Raw genomic sequence first — 17,036 nt, forward strand, 5'->3', positions numbered from 1 at the left:
CATGAACCTACAGGAACGGGCCACCGCCTTGATGTTAGTTGAGAACGACAGGGTGTTGTCCAGGATCACGCCAAGGTTCTTGGCGCTCTGGGAGGAGGACACAATGGAGTTGTCAACCGTGATGGCGAGATCATGGAACTGGCAGTCCTTCCCCGGGAGGAAGAGCAGCTCCGTCTTGCCGAGGTTCAGCTTGAGGTGGTGATCCGTCATCCACACTGATATGTCTGCCAGACATGCAGAGATGCGATTCGCCACCTGGTCATCAGAAGGGGGAAAGGAGAAGATTAATTGTGTGTCGTCTGCATAGCAATGATAAGAGAGACCATGTGAGGTTATGACAGAGCCAAGTGACTTGGTGTATAGCGAGAATAGGAGAGGGCCAAGAACAGAGCCCTGGGGGACACCAGTGGTGAGAGCGCGTGGTGAGGAGACAGATTCTCGCCACGCCACCTGGTAGGAGCGACCTGTCAGGTAGGACGCAATCCAAGCGTGGGCCGCGCCGGAGATGCCCAACTCGGAGAGGGTGGAGAGGAGGATCTGATGGTTCACAGTATCGAAGGCAGCCGATAGATCTAGAAGGATGAGAGCAGAGGAGAGAGAGTTAGCTTTAGCAGTGCGGAGCGCCTCCGTGATACAGAGGAGAGCAGTCTCAGTTGAATGACTAGTCTTGAAACCTGACTGATTTGGATCAAGAAGGTCATTCAGAGAGAGATAGCGGGAGAGCTGGCCAAGGACGGCACGTTCAAGAGTTTTGGAGAGAAAAGAAAGAAGGGATACTGGTCTGTAATTGTTGACATCGGAGGGATCGAGTGTAGGTTTTTTCAGAAGGGGTGCAACTCTCGCTCTCTTGAAGACGGAAGGGACGTAGCCAACGGTCAGGGATGAGTTGATGAGCGAGGTGAGGTAAGGGAGAAGGTCTCCGGAAATGGTCTGGAGAAGAGAGGAGGGGATAGGGTCAAGCGGGCAGGTTGTTGGGCGGCCGGCCGTCACAAGACGCGAGATTTCATCTGGAGAGAGAGGGGAGAAAGAGGTCAGAGCACAGGGTAGGGCAGTGTGAGCAGAACCAGCGGTGTCGTTTGACTTAGCAAACGAGGATCGGATGTCGTCGACCTTCTTTTCAAAATGGTTGACGAAGTCATCTGCAGAGAGGGAGGAGGGGGAGGGGGCGGAGGATTCAGGAGGGAGGAGAAGGTGGCAAAGAGCTTCCTAGGGTTAGAGGCAGATGCTTGGAATTTAGCGTGGTAGAAAGTGGCTTTAGCAGCAGAGACAGAGGAGGAAAATGTAGAGAGGAGGGAGTGAAAGGATGCCAGGTCCGCAGGGAGGCGAGTTTTCCTCCATTTCCGCTCGGCTGCCCGGAGCCCTGTTCTGTGAGCTCGCAATGAGTCATCGAGCCACGGAGCGGGAGGGGAGGACCGAGCCGGCCTGGAGGATAGGGGACATAGAGAGTCAAGGGATGCAGAGAGGGAGGAGAGGAGGGTTGAGGAGGCAGAATCAGGAGATAGGTGGGAGAAGGTTTGAGCGGAGGGAAGAGATGATAGGATGGAAGAGGAGAGAGTAGCGGGGGAGAGAGAGCGAAGGTTGGGACGGCGCGATACCATCCGAGTAGGGGCAGTGTGGGAGGTGTTGGATGAGAGTGAGAGGGAAAAGGATACAAGGCAGTGGTCGGAGACTTGGAGGGGAGTTGCAATGAGGTTAGTGGAAGAACAGCATCTAGTAAAGATGAGGTCGAGCGTATTGTCTGCCTTGTGAGTAGGGGGGGAAGGTGAGAGGGTGAGGTCAAAAGAGGAGAGGAGTGGAAAGAAGGAGGCAGAGAGGAAAGAGTCAAAGGTAGACGTGGGGAGGTTAAAGTCGCCCAGAACTGTGAGAGGTGAGCCGTCCTCAGGAAAGGAGCTTATCAAGGCATCAAGCTCATTGATGAACTCTCCGAGGGAACCTGGAGGGCGATAAATGATAAGGATGTTAAGCTTGAAAGGGCTAGTAACTGTGACAGCATGGAATTCAAAGGAGGCGATAGACAGATGGGTAAGGGGAGAAAGAGAGAATGACCACTTGGGAGAGATGAGGATCCCGGTGCCACCACCCCGCTGACCAGACGCTCTCGGGGTGTGCGAGAACACGTGGGCGGACGAAGAGAGAGCAGTAGGAGTAGCAGTGTTGTCTGTGGTGATCCATGTTTCCGTCAGTGCCAAGAAGTCGAGGGACTGGAGGGAGGCATAGGCTGAGATGAACTCTGCCTTGTTGACCGCAGATTGGCAGTTCCAGAGGCTACCGGAGACCTGGAACTCCACGTGGGTCGTGCGCGCTGGGACCACCAGAGTAGGGTGGCCGCGGCCACGCGGTGAGGAGCGTTTGTATGGTCTGTGCAGAGAGGAGAGAACAGGGATAAACAGACACATAGTTGACAGGCTACAGAAGAGGCTACGCTAATGCAAAGGAGATTGGAATGACAAGTGGACTACACGTCTCGAATGTTCAGAAAGTTAAGCTACGTAGCAAGAATCTTATTGACTAAAATGATTAAAATGATACAGTACTGCTGAAGTAGGCCAGCTGGCAGTGGGTGCGTTGTTGACACTACACTAATCAAGTCGTTCCGTTGAGTGTAATAGTTTCTGCAGTGTTGCTATTCGGGGGCTAGCAGGCTAGCTAGCAGTGTTGTTTACGTTACGTTGCGTTAAAAGAACGACAATAGATGGCTAGCGAACCTAGAAAATCGCTCTAGACTACACAATTATCTTTGATACAAAGACGGCTATGTAGCTAGCTAAGTAGCTAGCTACGATCAAACAAATCAAACCGTTGTACTGTGTGTGTGTGTGTGTGTGTGTGTGTGTGTGTGTGTGTGTGTGTGTGTGTGTGTGTGTGTGTGTGTGTGTGTGTGTGTGTGTGTGTGTGTGTGTGTGTGTGTGTGTGTGTGTGTGTGTGTGTGTGTGTGTGTGTGTGTGTGTGCGCTCATAAGACCAAGAGCATTTACAGTGCCTTCGGAAAGTATTCAGACCCCTTGACTTTTTCTACCTTTTGTTACGTTACAGCCTTATTCTAAAATGTATATTAAAAGAAATACTCAGCAATCTACACACAATATTCCATAAAGACAGGTTTTTAGACATTTTTTGCAAATGGATTAAAACATTTAAAAAACTGATTTACATACTGTACCAGTCAAAAGTTTGGACACACCCACTCATTCAAGGGTTTTTCTTTATTTGTACTATTTTCTGCAAGCTGTCATCAAGACAAAGGATGACTACTTTGAAGAATCTTCAATAGAAAATTATTTTGATTTGTTTAACACTTTTCTGGTTACTACATGATTCCATATGTGTTATTCCATAGGATGTCTTCACTATTATTCTACAATGTAGAAAATAGTACAAATAAAGAAAAATCCTTGAATGAGTAGGTGTGTCCAAACTTTTGACTGGTACTGTAACTATTCAGACTCTTTGCTATGAGACACGAAATTGAGCTCAGGTGCATCCTGTTTCCATTGATCGTCCTTGAGATGTATCTACAACTTAATTGGTGTCCACTTGTGGTAAATTCAATTGATTGGACATGATTTAGAAAGACACACACTTGTCTATATAAGGTCCCACAGTTGACCGTGCATGTCAGAGCAAAAACCAAGCCATGAGGTCAAAGGAATTATCTGTAGAGCTCTAAGACAGGATTGTGTCGAGGCACAGATCTGGGGAAGGGTACCAAAACATTTCTGCAGCATTGACAGTCCCCAAGAACACAGTGGCCTCCCTCGTTCTTCAATGAAAGAAGTTTGGAACCACCAAGACTCTTCCTAGAGCTGGCCGCCTGGCCAAACTGAGCAATCGGTGGAGAAAGGACTTGGTCAGGGAGGTGACCAAGATCCCGATGGTCATGCTGACAGAGCTCTAGACTTCTTCTGTGGAGATGGGAGAACCATCTCTGCAGCACTCCACCAATCAGGCCTTTATGGCGGAGTGGCTAGATGGTAACCACTCCTTGGTAAAAGGCACATGGCAGCCAGCTTGGAGTTTTCCAAAAAAGCACCTAAAGACTCTCAGACCATCTTTGGCCTGAATGCCAAATTTCACATCTGGAGGAAACCTGGCACCATCCTTACGGTGAAGCATGGTGGTGGCAGCTTCATGCTGTGGGGATGTTTTTCAGTGGCAGGGACTGGGAGACTAGTCAGGCAAAGATGAACAGAGCAAAGTACAGAGAGTTCCTTGATGAAAACCTGCTCCAGAGCGCTCAAGACCTCAGACTGGGGTGAATGTTCACCTTCCAACAGGACAACGACCCTAAGCACACAGCCAAGACAACCCAGCAATGGCTTTGGGACAAGTCTCTTAATGTCCTTGAGTGGCTCAGCCAGAGCCCGGACTTAAACCCGATCGAACATCTCTGGAGAGAGCTGAAAATAGCTGTGCAGCGACACTCCCCATCCAACCTGACAGAGCTTGAGAGGATCTGCAGAGAAGAATGGGAGAAACTCTCCAAATACAGGTGTGCCAAGCTTGTAGCGTCATACCCAAGAAGACTTGAGGCTGTAATCGCTGCCAAAGGTGCTTTAACAAGGTAGTGAGTAAAGGGTCTGAATACTTATGTAAATGTCATATTTAATGTTGTAATTTTTTATGGATTTGCCAAAATTTCTAAAAACCTGCCTTTGCTTTGTCATTATGCGGTATTGTGTGTCGATTGATGGGGGACGACGACTATGTAATACATTTTAGAGTAAGGCTGTAACCTGACAAAATGTGGAAAGGGCTCTGAATACTTTCCAAAGGCACTGTAGATGTGTACATGACTAAACTATACCATACTACACTATACTATACCATTCCATACTATACTGTACTCTACCATACTATAGCATACTGTACTATACCATACTAAACTATACAATACCATACTACACTATACTATACCGTACCATTCCATACTATACTATACCATGCTATACTATCTCATACTATACCATGCTATCCCATACTATACCATACTATACTATACCATTCCATACTGTACTCTACCTTAATATACCATACTATAGCATACTGTACTAGACTATACTGTACTATACCGTACCATACTATACTACACTATACTGTACTATACTGTACCATACTATACCATACCATTCTATACCATACTATACCATACTATCCCATACTATACTATGCTATACCGTACCACACTATACCATACTGTGCTATACTACACTATACCATACTATACCATACCATACTACACTATACCATACTATACCATACCATACTACACTATACCATACCGTACTATAGTATACTATGACATACCATACTATACCATTAAGCAATAAGGCCCGGGGAGGTGTGGTATACAGTCTGATATACCACTGCTGTCAGCCAATCAGCATTCAGGGCTCGAACCACCCGATTTATAATATACTATACCATATGTAGCTTTTTCCAGTACATCTGTGTTTGTGTATTTGCTTCTACCATGGTGTGTGTGTGTGTGTTTCAGGCTCTGCATGAGCAGCTGGCAGCTTCGGTCCAGGAGATCAGCAATCTGATAGAGCCGGTGGCCATCGCAGCTCGCTCTGAGGCTTCCCATCTGGGACACAAGGTAAGAGACTCCATCCTCTTGGCCTATTTACATTATCCACATCTGTCTGGCTTTATACCTTACAGTCTAATAGGAAATTACATATTTAGTATTAAGGAAAGCAACACTAATATTAAGGAAATTAAGGAAATTACATATTTAGTATTAAGGAAAGCAACACTAATATTAAGGAAATTTAGGAAATTACATATTTAGTCTCCCAACGTGCTAAGCTTTTTTTCTATCATTAAAAGCCTTCAAAGGTTGTATTTATACCGTTGTATCTAGTGAATTTGTAACTACTTTACTTTATGCAGCTGGCTGGAGTCTGACAAAAACATACAGCAATGTGATAAAATAGAACATATCTCAACAATTTGGTCCTCTCTCTCTCTGTCTCTCTCTCTCTCTGTATCTCTGTCTCTCTGTCTCTCTGTCTCTCTGTCTCTGTCTCTCTCTCTGTCCCTGTTTCTGTCTCTCTGTCTCTCTCTCTGTCTCTCTCTCTGTCTCTGTCTCTGTCTCTCTGTCTCTCTGTCTCTCTGTCCCTGTTTCTGTCTCTCTGTCTCTCTCTCTGTCTCTCTCTCTGTCTCTGTCTCTCTCTCTGTCTCTCTCTCTGTCTCTCTCTCTGTCTCTCTCTCTGTCTCTCTCTCTGTCTCTCTCTCTGTCTCTCTCTCTGTCTCTCTCTCTCTCTCTCTCTCTGTCTCTCTCTGTCTCTGTCTCTCTCTGTCTCTGTCGCTCTCTCTGTCTCTCTCTGTCTCTGTCGCTCTCTCTGTCTCGGTCTCGGTCTCTGTCTCTCTCTGTCTCTGTCGCTCTCTCTGTCTCTCTCTGTCTCTGTCGCTCTCTCTGTCTCTGTCTCTGTCTCTGTCGCTCTCTCTGTCTCTCTCTCGCTCGCTCTGTCTCGCTCTGTCTCTCTGTCTCTCTCTCTCTCTCCCCTCTTCAGGTGTCTCAGATGGTGAGCTATTTCGAGCCCCTCATCATGGCAGCCATCGGCACGGCCAGTAAGATTCAGAGCAGCCAACAGCAGATGGCAGTGTTGGATCAGACCAAGACACTGACAGAGTCAGCCCTGCAGATGCTCTACACGGCCAAGGAGGCCGGAGGAAACCCCAAGGTCTGCTTTCTCACAAAACTGTATTTTACTATACTATATGCTATACTATACTGTACGAGTCAGCCCTGCAGATGCTCTACATGGCCAAGGAGGCCGGAGGTCTGCTATATGACACTCATGGAAAACCATCTATTCCGGCTTTAATGCATTTGAAAATATTTGACGTCATGTGTTATGTGGTCCTCTGTAGCTCAGTTGGTAGAGCATGGAGCTTTCCACGGCAGGATAGTGGGTTCGATTCCTGGGACCACCCGTATGTAAAAAATAAAAAAAATGGATGCACGCATGACTATGAGTCGCTTTGGATTAAAGCGTCTTCTAAATGACATATCCTTACATTTAACTCCGGTCTAACCAGGGACAGCAGGGCAGCATCCATATCATCAGTGTTAATTGCAGTATTATGGTTTTTAATGCCGTGACATAGCGAGGTACGCTCTAGGTCTATTCCTAATGTAAGTGGCACTGAGTCGAAAACACGACATGGTAACTAACACTCAATAGAAATGTATCTACCAGCGGCCCAGCTATGGTTTGATGCGTACGACCGTCCACTGATCTTGTCTCTCTCTGTCTGTGTCTGTCTGTCCAGGCGGCCCACACCCAGGAGGCTCTGGAGGAGTCTGTCCAGATGATGAAGGAGGCGGTAGACGACTTAGGCGCCACCCTGTCGGAGACGGCCAGCGCTGCGGGCGCCCTGGGCGGCATGGTGGACTCCATCACCGCCGCCATCAACAAGATGGAGGAGAGCCCTGCCGGCGAGCCCGATGGCTCCTTTGTGGATTACCAGACTACCATGGTGAAGACTGCCAAAGCCATCGCCGTCACCGTGCAGGAGATGGTGAGGAAGGGTGGAGGGGGAGTTGTGAGTTTGTATGTGGGTGAGTGGTTGTGGGGGGGTAGTAAGTTTGTGTGTAGAACTGCGGGGGTTGTAGTAGTTGGCTGTTGATGAGTGGTTATGTGGGGGGGGTAGTAAGTTTGTGTGTAGACCTGCGGGGGTTGTAGTAGTATGATGTGGGTGAGTGGTTATGTGGGGGGGTAGTAAGTTTGTGTGTAGAACTGTGGTGGTTGTAGTAGTTGGATGTCATCATGAAACCATGAATTACATACACTTCCTGTGGAATGATGGTCGTGTCAGGGTTATATGTCTGGTAGAGAAATCTTGTTTTCCATACAGGACATTCTCTTCCCTCAGGAAAACATATAATGAAAGATCATTAGATAAAAGGCTGTGTCTTGTTTTCAGGTGACTAAGTCCAACACCAACCCAGATGACTTGGGAGGTCTGGCCAGCGAGCTTACTAATGAGTTTGGAGAGCTAGCCACCGAGGCCAAATACGCTGCCATCACTGCAGAGAACGACGAGGTATCTGATGACAATTCATATGTATTATATTCATGTGACTGATATGTTTGACCAAGTAGAAACGAATACATATTCTCAATGCCAGTGTGATAATGCAGTGAAAAAAATGCCGTTTTAAAGGCATGATAATTCTCCTCCCAGTCCTTGGCTTGGGGAAACAGAAGGAGATTCAATATGTAGTTCTATGTACAAAAACAAGAGCACTGGTTTAGCTGATGCTTTATGGAGGAAAGTGTTTTACTTGTAGTGACTTATATGTGGTCGTCTCGCCAGTTGGATAAGAGGGTCTGCTTAATGACCCTTTTTTTTATTTTTCAAAAGTACAGTACTGAATGATACTGCACTGAAAAAGGGCTTTCTAAAGAGTCCCAAATCCTCTGTCCTTGTCCAGATTGGTTCTCACATCAAGAAGCAGGTTGGGGAGCTCGGCTTCAACTGTACTGGGCTGGTGACTAAGGCCGGCGCGCTACAGTGTAGTCCCAACGACTCCTTCACCAAGAAGGAGCTGATCGACAGCGCACGCAAGGTCTCCGAGAAGGTGAGCCATAATGACCTATCTGTATTTCTTCCTACCGACATGCAGCTAGCCCCTGTTTTTTAAAACATTTTATATTTGTCCTGTCCTCTGTTTGTTATTTAAGCCTACTGTGTTTTATGTTTTATAAACCCCTCCAGATAAGAATTTCCCTCTCAGGAACAATGAAGTTATTTGAATGTGAATTTGAGTTAACATAGGAGAGACCGTTGTAGCCCTTGAGAACCCAAAGGAAGCCTTGGTAACTGTCTGTTTTGACTGGTGATGCCTTCAACAACGTTACATTGTGACCTTGTCAGGACAAATTTTGAAATAGACTGGTTCCTGGGATTGAAATGTTGTCTGTTTGGTTCTGGATCTTTAATAAATCCCAGTTGGACCATGTCAGAGTTGCAGACATTAAACCTTGGTTGATGCAGCCATATGATGACACCATATTCATAGCATCTCTTCTCTCTGTCAGGTGTCTCACGTGCTGGCGGCCCTTCAGGCTGGTAACCGTGGCACCCAGGCCTGCATCACAGCAGCCAGTACCGTGTCGGGCATCATCGCCGACCTGGACACCACCATCATGTTCGCCACCGCCGGCACGCTCAACCGTGAGAACTCGGAAACCTTCGCCGACCACAGGTACTGTCCAGTAGTCTGGTGTAATATTTGATGCTGGGGTTATTAACTATGGTAGCCTGGTGTAATATTTGATGCTGCGGTTATTAACTATGGTAGTCTGGTGTAATATTTGCTGCTGGGGTTATTAACTATGGTAGCCTGGTGTAATATTTGATGCTGGGGTTATTAACTGTTGGGCTTTGGAGGGTAAAGGGGGGTTAATCGTAATTTTTAAAGGTCTGTCTTTTCATTATATGTGTGAATATACAGAGTAGAAAGTAGATACTTATTTTATACAATATTTGATAGAACTTTGTGTCAGTTATTTGCGTACTCACCCATAGAACACGTCATCGTTATCCAGAACACAGTATTAACTCTTAAACTCTGGGGCCGGGACGATACCAGCATCACAATATTTATTCCATATCATTTTTTTTTTTTTACATGAAGCAGATCCAGCTCTTTTGGTCCTTTAAAAACCTGCAGTATGTAAAATATTGTGTGTTATAGCTTGGAAAATAAATACATGTGACTCAGGATGACAACACAATGATGTTTGTTTCCAACGTCAGGACTGTTTTCCTAAAGAAGTTACATCCGCTTCGTGTTTTGTTTCCTTGCCACATTACTAAGGAGTGTATGGTGATACTGGTGTCGTCCCACACCTATCATGCACATCACTGCACATAAACAGTGATTGATATTACATAAATAACTGTGAATGCATATGTCTCATGGTGCCCCTCCCAGAGAGCACATCCTAAAGACAGCCAAGGCGCTGGTGGAGGACACCAAGCTGCTGGTCTCTGGTGCCGGGGCCAGCCAGGAGAGACTGGCCCAGGCTGCCCAGTCCTCCGTCATCACCATCACCAAACTGGCCGACGTGGTAAAACTGGGCGCCGCCAGCCTGGGCGCAGAGGACCCCGAGACACAGGTACGACATGTTCGTCCCCATATTGTTCCCATCCAAAAAGCACTGACATGTTTATTCAGGGTGCCAGTATTATCTCTAGTTCATGTTAGTGTCACTTAAAAAAGGAGACTCTCACATTGGAGTTAAAACATTGATTCAAAAGAAGGCATTTCCCTACACTATTCTTGCTTTGAAACTTTGACCTTTTTCATTTCAAAAGCCAATATCTGGGTCTATCGACTTTTGTCAAAGCAGATATGTGAGTAGTAGTAATAATCGGCTAGTTTTATAGTAAGTAGTAATTTTGTAGTAGTAGTAGTAGTAGTAGTAGTAGTAGTAGTAGTAGTAGTAGTAGTAGTAGTAGTAGTAGTAGTAGTAAGTAGTTGTTTTGTAGTAGTAAGTAGTTGTTTTGTAGTAGTAGTAGTAAGTAGTTGTTTTATAGTAGCAGTAGTAAGTAGTTTTGTAGTAGTAAGTAGTGGTTTTGTAGTAGCAGTAGTAAGTAGTCATTTTATAGTAGCAGTAGTTGTTTTGTAGTACTAGTAGTAGTAAGTAGTTGTTTTGTAGTACTAGTAGTAGTAAGTAGTTGTTTTGTACTACTAGTAGTTGTTTTGTAGTAGTAGTAAGTGGTTGTTTTGTAGTAGTAGTAAGTGGTTGTTTTGTAGTAGTAGTAAGTGGTTGTTTTGTAGTAGTAGTAAGTGGTTGTTTTGTAGTAGTAGTAAGTGGTTGTTTTGTAGTACTAGTAGTAGTAAGTGGTTGTTTTGTAGTACTAGTAGTAGTAAGTGGTTGTTTTGTAGTACTAGTAGTAGTAAGTGGTTGTTTTGTAGTACTAGTAGTAGTAAGTAGTTGTTTTGTAGTACTAGTAGTAGTAAGTAGTTGTTTTGTAGTACTAGTAGTAGTAAGTAGTTGTTTTGTAGTAGCAGTAGTAGGACCTTGCGATGTTTCTTATACTAGTGTTTAATCGAGTGCTCTCTCTCTCTCTGTGCTTGCCTTCTTCTCTTCACTCTTCCTCTCTTCACTTCAAAAGGCTCTTTTTTCTTCGCATGGGACAGATCTCTGTACAAATGTGGGTACTCTTCCCTTTTGTCTGAATATGAACTGACTCAAAATGTCATTTGTCTGTGCTCTTTGGAGTGGCCATCAGTTATAGTGTATACACTACCACAGACTATAAAGACTTCAGTCTGTGGTTGAGATTAGGATGAACAAAGACACACTGGGTGACCCACTGAGGTCCATTCATTCTGTTATCCAACTTCGGTCCTGGAAAGTTACTGGGTGTTCAGGGTTTTATTCCAGCCCATTTTGAACACACCTGGGCCTGTATCCACAAAGTGTCTCAGAGGTGGAGTGCTGATCTAGAATCTGTCCATAAAATCTTATTTATTATGATCTAGGATCAGGTCCCATCTGTCCATAAAATCGTATTTATTATGAGGAAAAACCGATCCTAGATCAGCACTCTTACACTGAGAGACTTTGTGGATACGGGCCAAGATTTAAATAATCAACCAATCATAATCTTCAGGGCTGTATTAAAAGCCTGCAGATACAGTAATTCTTCATGACTAGAGTTAAGAGAGCTACAGGAGAAACCAAGTGTAGCAAGATGTTTTGAGTTGATAATACTACTCTCCATGCCCCTCCCTTCAATAGCTACATTAGCCACCACATGCCTCAAACCTGCTACAGACATATTGAGTTTTTAACTGTGGTGGATGTTCAATCTTCAGTTAATGTAATTTATTAAGGGTTCTCTACTGAATTGCTGACATGGTTTCTATGCTTAAGCACAAATAGCCTTAAGAAACCACCGATGTGCATTAAAGTTTCCAAAAGCATCAGCATTTCCGAGCTTCCTGTTTACAAGGTCGGCTCGTCAGACAACCCCCCCCCCAAAAGGCATTTGTGTGGTCTTTATTCATTCTGATTGTTTTCAAGGGTGTGTTCTCATCTCTCATACTTACAGCATACGGGTTGATTTGAAACGTTTTTTAACGTTTCTAATGTTTATTTGCTGCCGGGCTCTGACAAACTAGCCACCCTCACTTTGTACAGATTCGTTTCGATTGGGTTTGATTGTCTCATATTTGATGGGTTCGATTTGGCTCATTGATTGGTCCATTTTCCAATCTGTCCAATGGTATTCCATTTTCTTCTAGCTGCTGCTCCCCACTCTGCTTGGCTCCTCCCTAACCATCCTATTGCTAATCATGCCCCACAATGCATTGGTGAATGCACTAATTTGAACAACAGGCTGTTTTTGTTCAACCTGCTTATTCCCAGTAATTACTACTTTGTCTGGAGTACTTTTGATTTACAATGTCAGAAATGGAAAGTGAAAATCTAGGAAGAATGACTACTGAGTTCTTTCAATACATTGTCGAGTCTAATGGTCCCACCTTTATGACTATAATCATCCAAAACCTAACTGCTTTTTATCTGCTGTCTCATCAGGTCTGTTATTGGTATGAATACCTGTTATTGGTACGATGAGACACTGTTATTGGTATGAATAGACACTGTTATTGGTATGAATAGACACTGTTATTGGTATGGTTAGACACTGTTATTGGTATGATGAGACACTGTTATTGGTATGAATAGACACTGTTATTGGTACGATGAGACACTGTTATTGGTATGGTTAGACACTGTTATTGGTATGATGAGACACTGTTATTGGTATGAATACCTGTTATTGGTATGGTTAGACACTGTTATTGGTACGATGAGACACTGTTATTGGTATGAATACCTGTTATTGGTATGGTTAGACACTGTTATTGGTACAATGAGACACTGTTATTGGTATGGTTAGACACTGTTATTGGTACGATGAGACACTGTTATTGGTATGAATACCTGTTATTGGTATGGTTAGACACTGTTATTGGTACGATGAGACACTGTTATTGGTATGGTTAGACACTGTTATTGGTACGATGAGACACTGTTATTGGTATGAATAGACACTGTTATTGGTATGGTTAGACACTGTTATTGGTACGATGAGACACTGTTATTGGTATGGTTAGACACTGTTATTGGTACGATGAGACACTGTTATTGGTATGAATAGACACTGTTATTGGTATGGTTAGACACTGTTATTGGTACAATGAGACACTGTTATTGGTATGGTTAGACACTGTTATTGGTATGAATAGACACTGTTATTGGTACGATGAGACACTGTTATTGGTATGAATAGACACTGTTATTGGTACGATGAGACACTGTTATTGGTACGATGAGACACTGTTATTGGTATGAATAGACACTGTTATTGGTATGAATAGACACTGTTATTGGTATGAATAGACACTGTTATTGGTATGAATAGACACTGTTATTGGTATGAATAGACACTGTTATTGGTACGATGAGACACTTATTGGTACGATGAGACACTGTTATTGGTACGATGAGACACTGTTATTGGTACGATGAGACACTGTTATTGGTACGATGAGACACTGTTATTGGTACGATGAGACACTGTTATTGGTACGATGAGACACTGTTATTGGTACGATGAGACACTGTTATTGGTACGATGAGACACTGAGGTTTTTGGTCAGATTCTCTATTACCTGTGAGTCTCTTACCATCCCATTCCATCATACTTCACGAGGACGTTCCCACTGTGTGTGTGTGTGTGTGTGTGTGTGTGTGTGTGTTGGTTACCAGCCAGTAGATGTCATTGTTTTACCATTGTAAACCTCCAGTCACTTATTTCCTTCTCTGGTGGGCCCTCTATAGGTGGTCCTGATCAACGCTGTCAAAGACGTTGCCAAGGCTTTGAGTGACCTCATCAGCGCTACCAAGGCCGCTGCAGGCAAGCCTCACGACGACCCTGCCATGCTGCAGCTGAAGAACTCTGCCAAGGTAAAATAGTCCTCTTCTGGGCCTGAGGTTGATCCAGGGGATAAGCCTGCTGCCCTCGGCACATATGCCATCCTTTGCCTGCGTGGGATCGAATCCTGACATGTTCCGGTCTTCACACTATGTTCCAGCTTTCTGTCTCGTCTTCATTTCTCTCTATCCCTTTCAATAAAACTGGAAAAATACTTTCAAATATATTTATGAAACAGTCCCCAGTTTCTCTGTAGCTCTGGACTGCTGCTAAGGCTGTGATGTCACTAACACGTGTTGGGTCTCTAACACCAGTCTCCCTCTTATATCCAGTAAATTAATTGCACTTTTATATTTATTTATTTATTTATATATACACTACTGTTCAAAAGTTTGGGGTCACTAAGAAATGTCCTTGTTTTTGAAAGAAAAGAACATTGTGTCCATTCAAATAACATCAAATTGATCAGAAATACAGTGTAGACATTGTTAATGTTGTAAATGACTATTGTAGCTGGAAATGGCAGATTTAAAAAAATATATATATATTATGGAATATCTACATAGGTGTACAGAGGGCCATTATCAGCAACCATCACTCCTGTGTTCCAATGGCACATTGTGTTAGCTAATCTAAGTTTATCATTTTAAAAGGCTAATTGATCATTAGAAAACCCTTTTGCAATTATATTAGCACAGCCGAAAACTGTTGTTCTGATTAAAGAAGCAATAAAACTGGCCTTCTTTAGACTAGTTGAGTATCTGGAGCATCAGCATTTGTGAGTTTGATTACAGGCTCAAAATGGCCAGAAACAAAGAACTTTCTTCTGAAAGTCATCTATTCTTGTTCTGTGAAATGAAGGCTATTTCATGCGAGAAATTCATCTGGTACAACGCTGTGTGCTACCCCCTTCACAGAAAAGCACAAACTGGCTCTAACCAGAATAGAAAGAGGAGTGGGAGGCCCTGGTGCACAACTGAGCAAGAGGACAAGTACATTATAGTGTCTAGTTTGAGTAACAGACTTCTAACCAAGTCCTCAACTGGCAGCGTCATTAAATAGTACCCGCAAAACACCAGTCTCAACATCAACAGCGAAGAGGCGTCTCCGGGATGCTGTCCTTCTAGGCAGAGGTCCTCTGTCCAGTGTCTGTTCTTTTGTCTATCTTAATCTTTTTTTTTTTTTTGGGGGGGGGGGGGGGGGGGGGTAGGTCTGAGATATGGCGTTTTCTCTGCAACTCTGCCTAGATGGCCAGTATCCCGGAGTTGCCTCTTCACTATTGATGTTGAGGCTGGTGTTTTGTGGGTATTAATTAATGAAGTTGCCAGTTGAGGACTGCTGCTAAGGCTGTGATGTCACTAAATTTGATGTTATTTTAATGGACAAAAATTGACATTTCTAAGTGACCACAAACGTTTGAACACACACACACACACACACACACACACACACACACACACACACACACACACACACACACACACACACACACACACACACACACACACACACACACACACTCACATACATACATACGGCAGGGTAGCCTAGTGCTTAAAGCGTTGGACTAGTAACCGGAAGGTTGCAAGTTCAAATCCCCGAGCTGACAAGGTACAAATCTGTCGTTCTGCCCCTGAACAGGCAGTTAACCCACTGTTCCTAGGCCGTCATTGAAAATAAGAATTTGTTCTTAACTGATTTGCCTAGTTAAATAAAGGTAAAATACATACATACAGTCGTGGTCAAAAGTTTTGAGAATGACACAAATATTAATTTTCACAAAGTCTGCTGCCTCAGTTTGTATGATGGAAATTTGCATATTTACATTTACATTTAAGTCATTTAGCAGACGCTCTTATCCAGAGCGACTTACAAATTGGTGCATTCACCTTATGACATCCAGTGGAACAGCCACTTTACAATAGTGCATCTAAATATTTTAAGGGGGGGTGAGAAGGATTACTTTATCCTATCCTAAGTATTCCTTAAAGAGATGGGGTTTCAGGTGTCTCCGGAAGGTGGTGATTGACTCCGCTGTCCTGGCGTCGTGAGGGAGTTTGTTCCACCATTGGGGAGCCAGAGCAGCGAACAGTTTTGACTGGGCTGAGCGGGAACTGTACTTCCTCAGTGGTAGGAGGCGAGCAGGCCAGAGGTGGATGAACGCAGTGCCCTTATTTGGGTGTAGGGCCTGATCAGAGCCTGGAGGTACTGAGGTGCCGTTCCCCTCACAGCTCCATAGGCAAGCACCATGGTCTTGTAGCGGATGCGAGCTTCAACTGGAAGCCAGTGGAGAGAGCGGAGGAGTGGGGTGACGTGAGAGAACTTGGGAAGGTTGAACACTAGACGGGCTGCGGCGTTCTGGATGAGTTGTAGGGGTTTAATGGCACAGGCAGGGAGCCCAGCCAACAGCGAGTTGCAGTAATCCAGACGGGAGATGACAAGTGATGACAAGCATATACTCCAGAATGTTATGAAGAATGATCAGATGAATTGCAATTAATTGCAAAGTCCCTCTTTGCCATGCAAATGAACTGAATCCCCCAAAAACATCTCCACTACATTTCAGCCCTGCCTCAAAAGGACCAGCTGAAATCATGTCAGTGATTCTCTTGTTAACACAGGTGTGAGTGTTGATGAGGACAAGGCTGGAGATCACTCTGTCATGCTGATTGAGTTTGAATAACAGACTGGAAGCTTCAAAGGGAGGGTGGTGCTTGGAATCATTGTTCTTCCTCTGTCAAACATGGTTACCTGCAAGGAAACACGTGCCGTCATCATTGCTTTGCACAAAAAGGGCTTCACAGGCAAGGATATTGCTGCCAGGAGATTGCACCTAAATCAACCATTTATCAGATCATCAAGAACTTCAAGGAGAGCAGTTCAGTTGTTGTGAAGAAGGCTTCAGGGCGCCCAAGAAAGTCCAGCAAGCACCAGGACCGTCTCCTAAAGTTGATTCAGCTGCGGGATCGGGGAACCACCAGTACAGAGCTTGCTCGGGAATGGCAGCAGGCAGGTGTGAGTGCAACTGCAATCACAGTTAGGCAAAGACTTTTGGAGGATGGCCTGGTG

The 17,036-nt window shown here is 44.4% G+C and overlaps 1 protein-coding gene across 3 annotated transcripts in view; it reads left to right on the plus strand.

The window, feature by feature from the left end:
• Positions 1-17,036, plus strand: part of tln1 (talin 1) — a 155,854-nt gene that overhangs the window by 109,919 nt on the left and 28,899 nt on the right. For 2 of the 3 annotated variants that reach the window (XM_046290564.1, XM_046290565.1), the window contains 8 exons: positions 5,494-5,595; positions 6,515-6,685; positions 7,278-7,526; positions 7,932-8,051; positions 8,443-8,589; positions 9,050-9,216; positions 9,949-10,132; positions 13,874-13,999. In XM_046290564.1, coding sequence (XP_046146520.1) covers positions 5,494-5,595; positions 6,515-6,685; positions 7,278-7,526; positions 7,932-8,051; positions 8,443-8,589; positions 9,050-9,216; positions 9,949-10,132; positions 13,874-13,999 — 1,266 coding nt within the window. Of the gene's footprint in view, positions 1-5,493; positions 5,596-6,514; positions 6,686-7,277; positions 7,527-7,931; positions 8,052-8,442; positions 8,590-9,049; positions 9,217-9,948; positions 10,133-11,135; positions 11,226-13,873; positions 14,000-17,036 lie in introns of those variants that run through there. The other variant, XM_046290566.1, reaches the window with a different exon arrangement.

The sequence above is a fragment of the Oncorhynchus gorbuscha genome, linkage group LG11 (genome assembly GCF_021184085.1).
Source record: "Oncorhynchus gorbuscha isolate QuinsamMale2020 ecotype Even-year linkage group LG11, OgorEven_v1.0, whole genome shotgun sequence".
Lineage (NCBI taxonomy): Eukaryota > Metazoa > Chordata > Actinopteri > Salmoniformes > Salmonidae > Oncorhynchus > Oncorhynchus gorbuscha.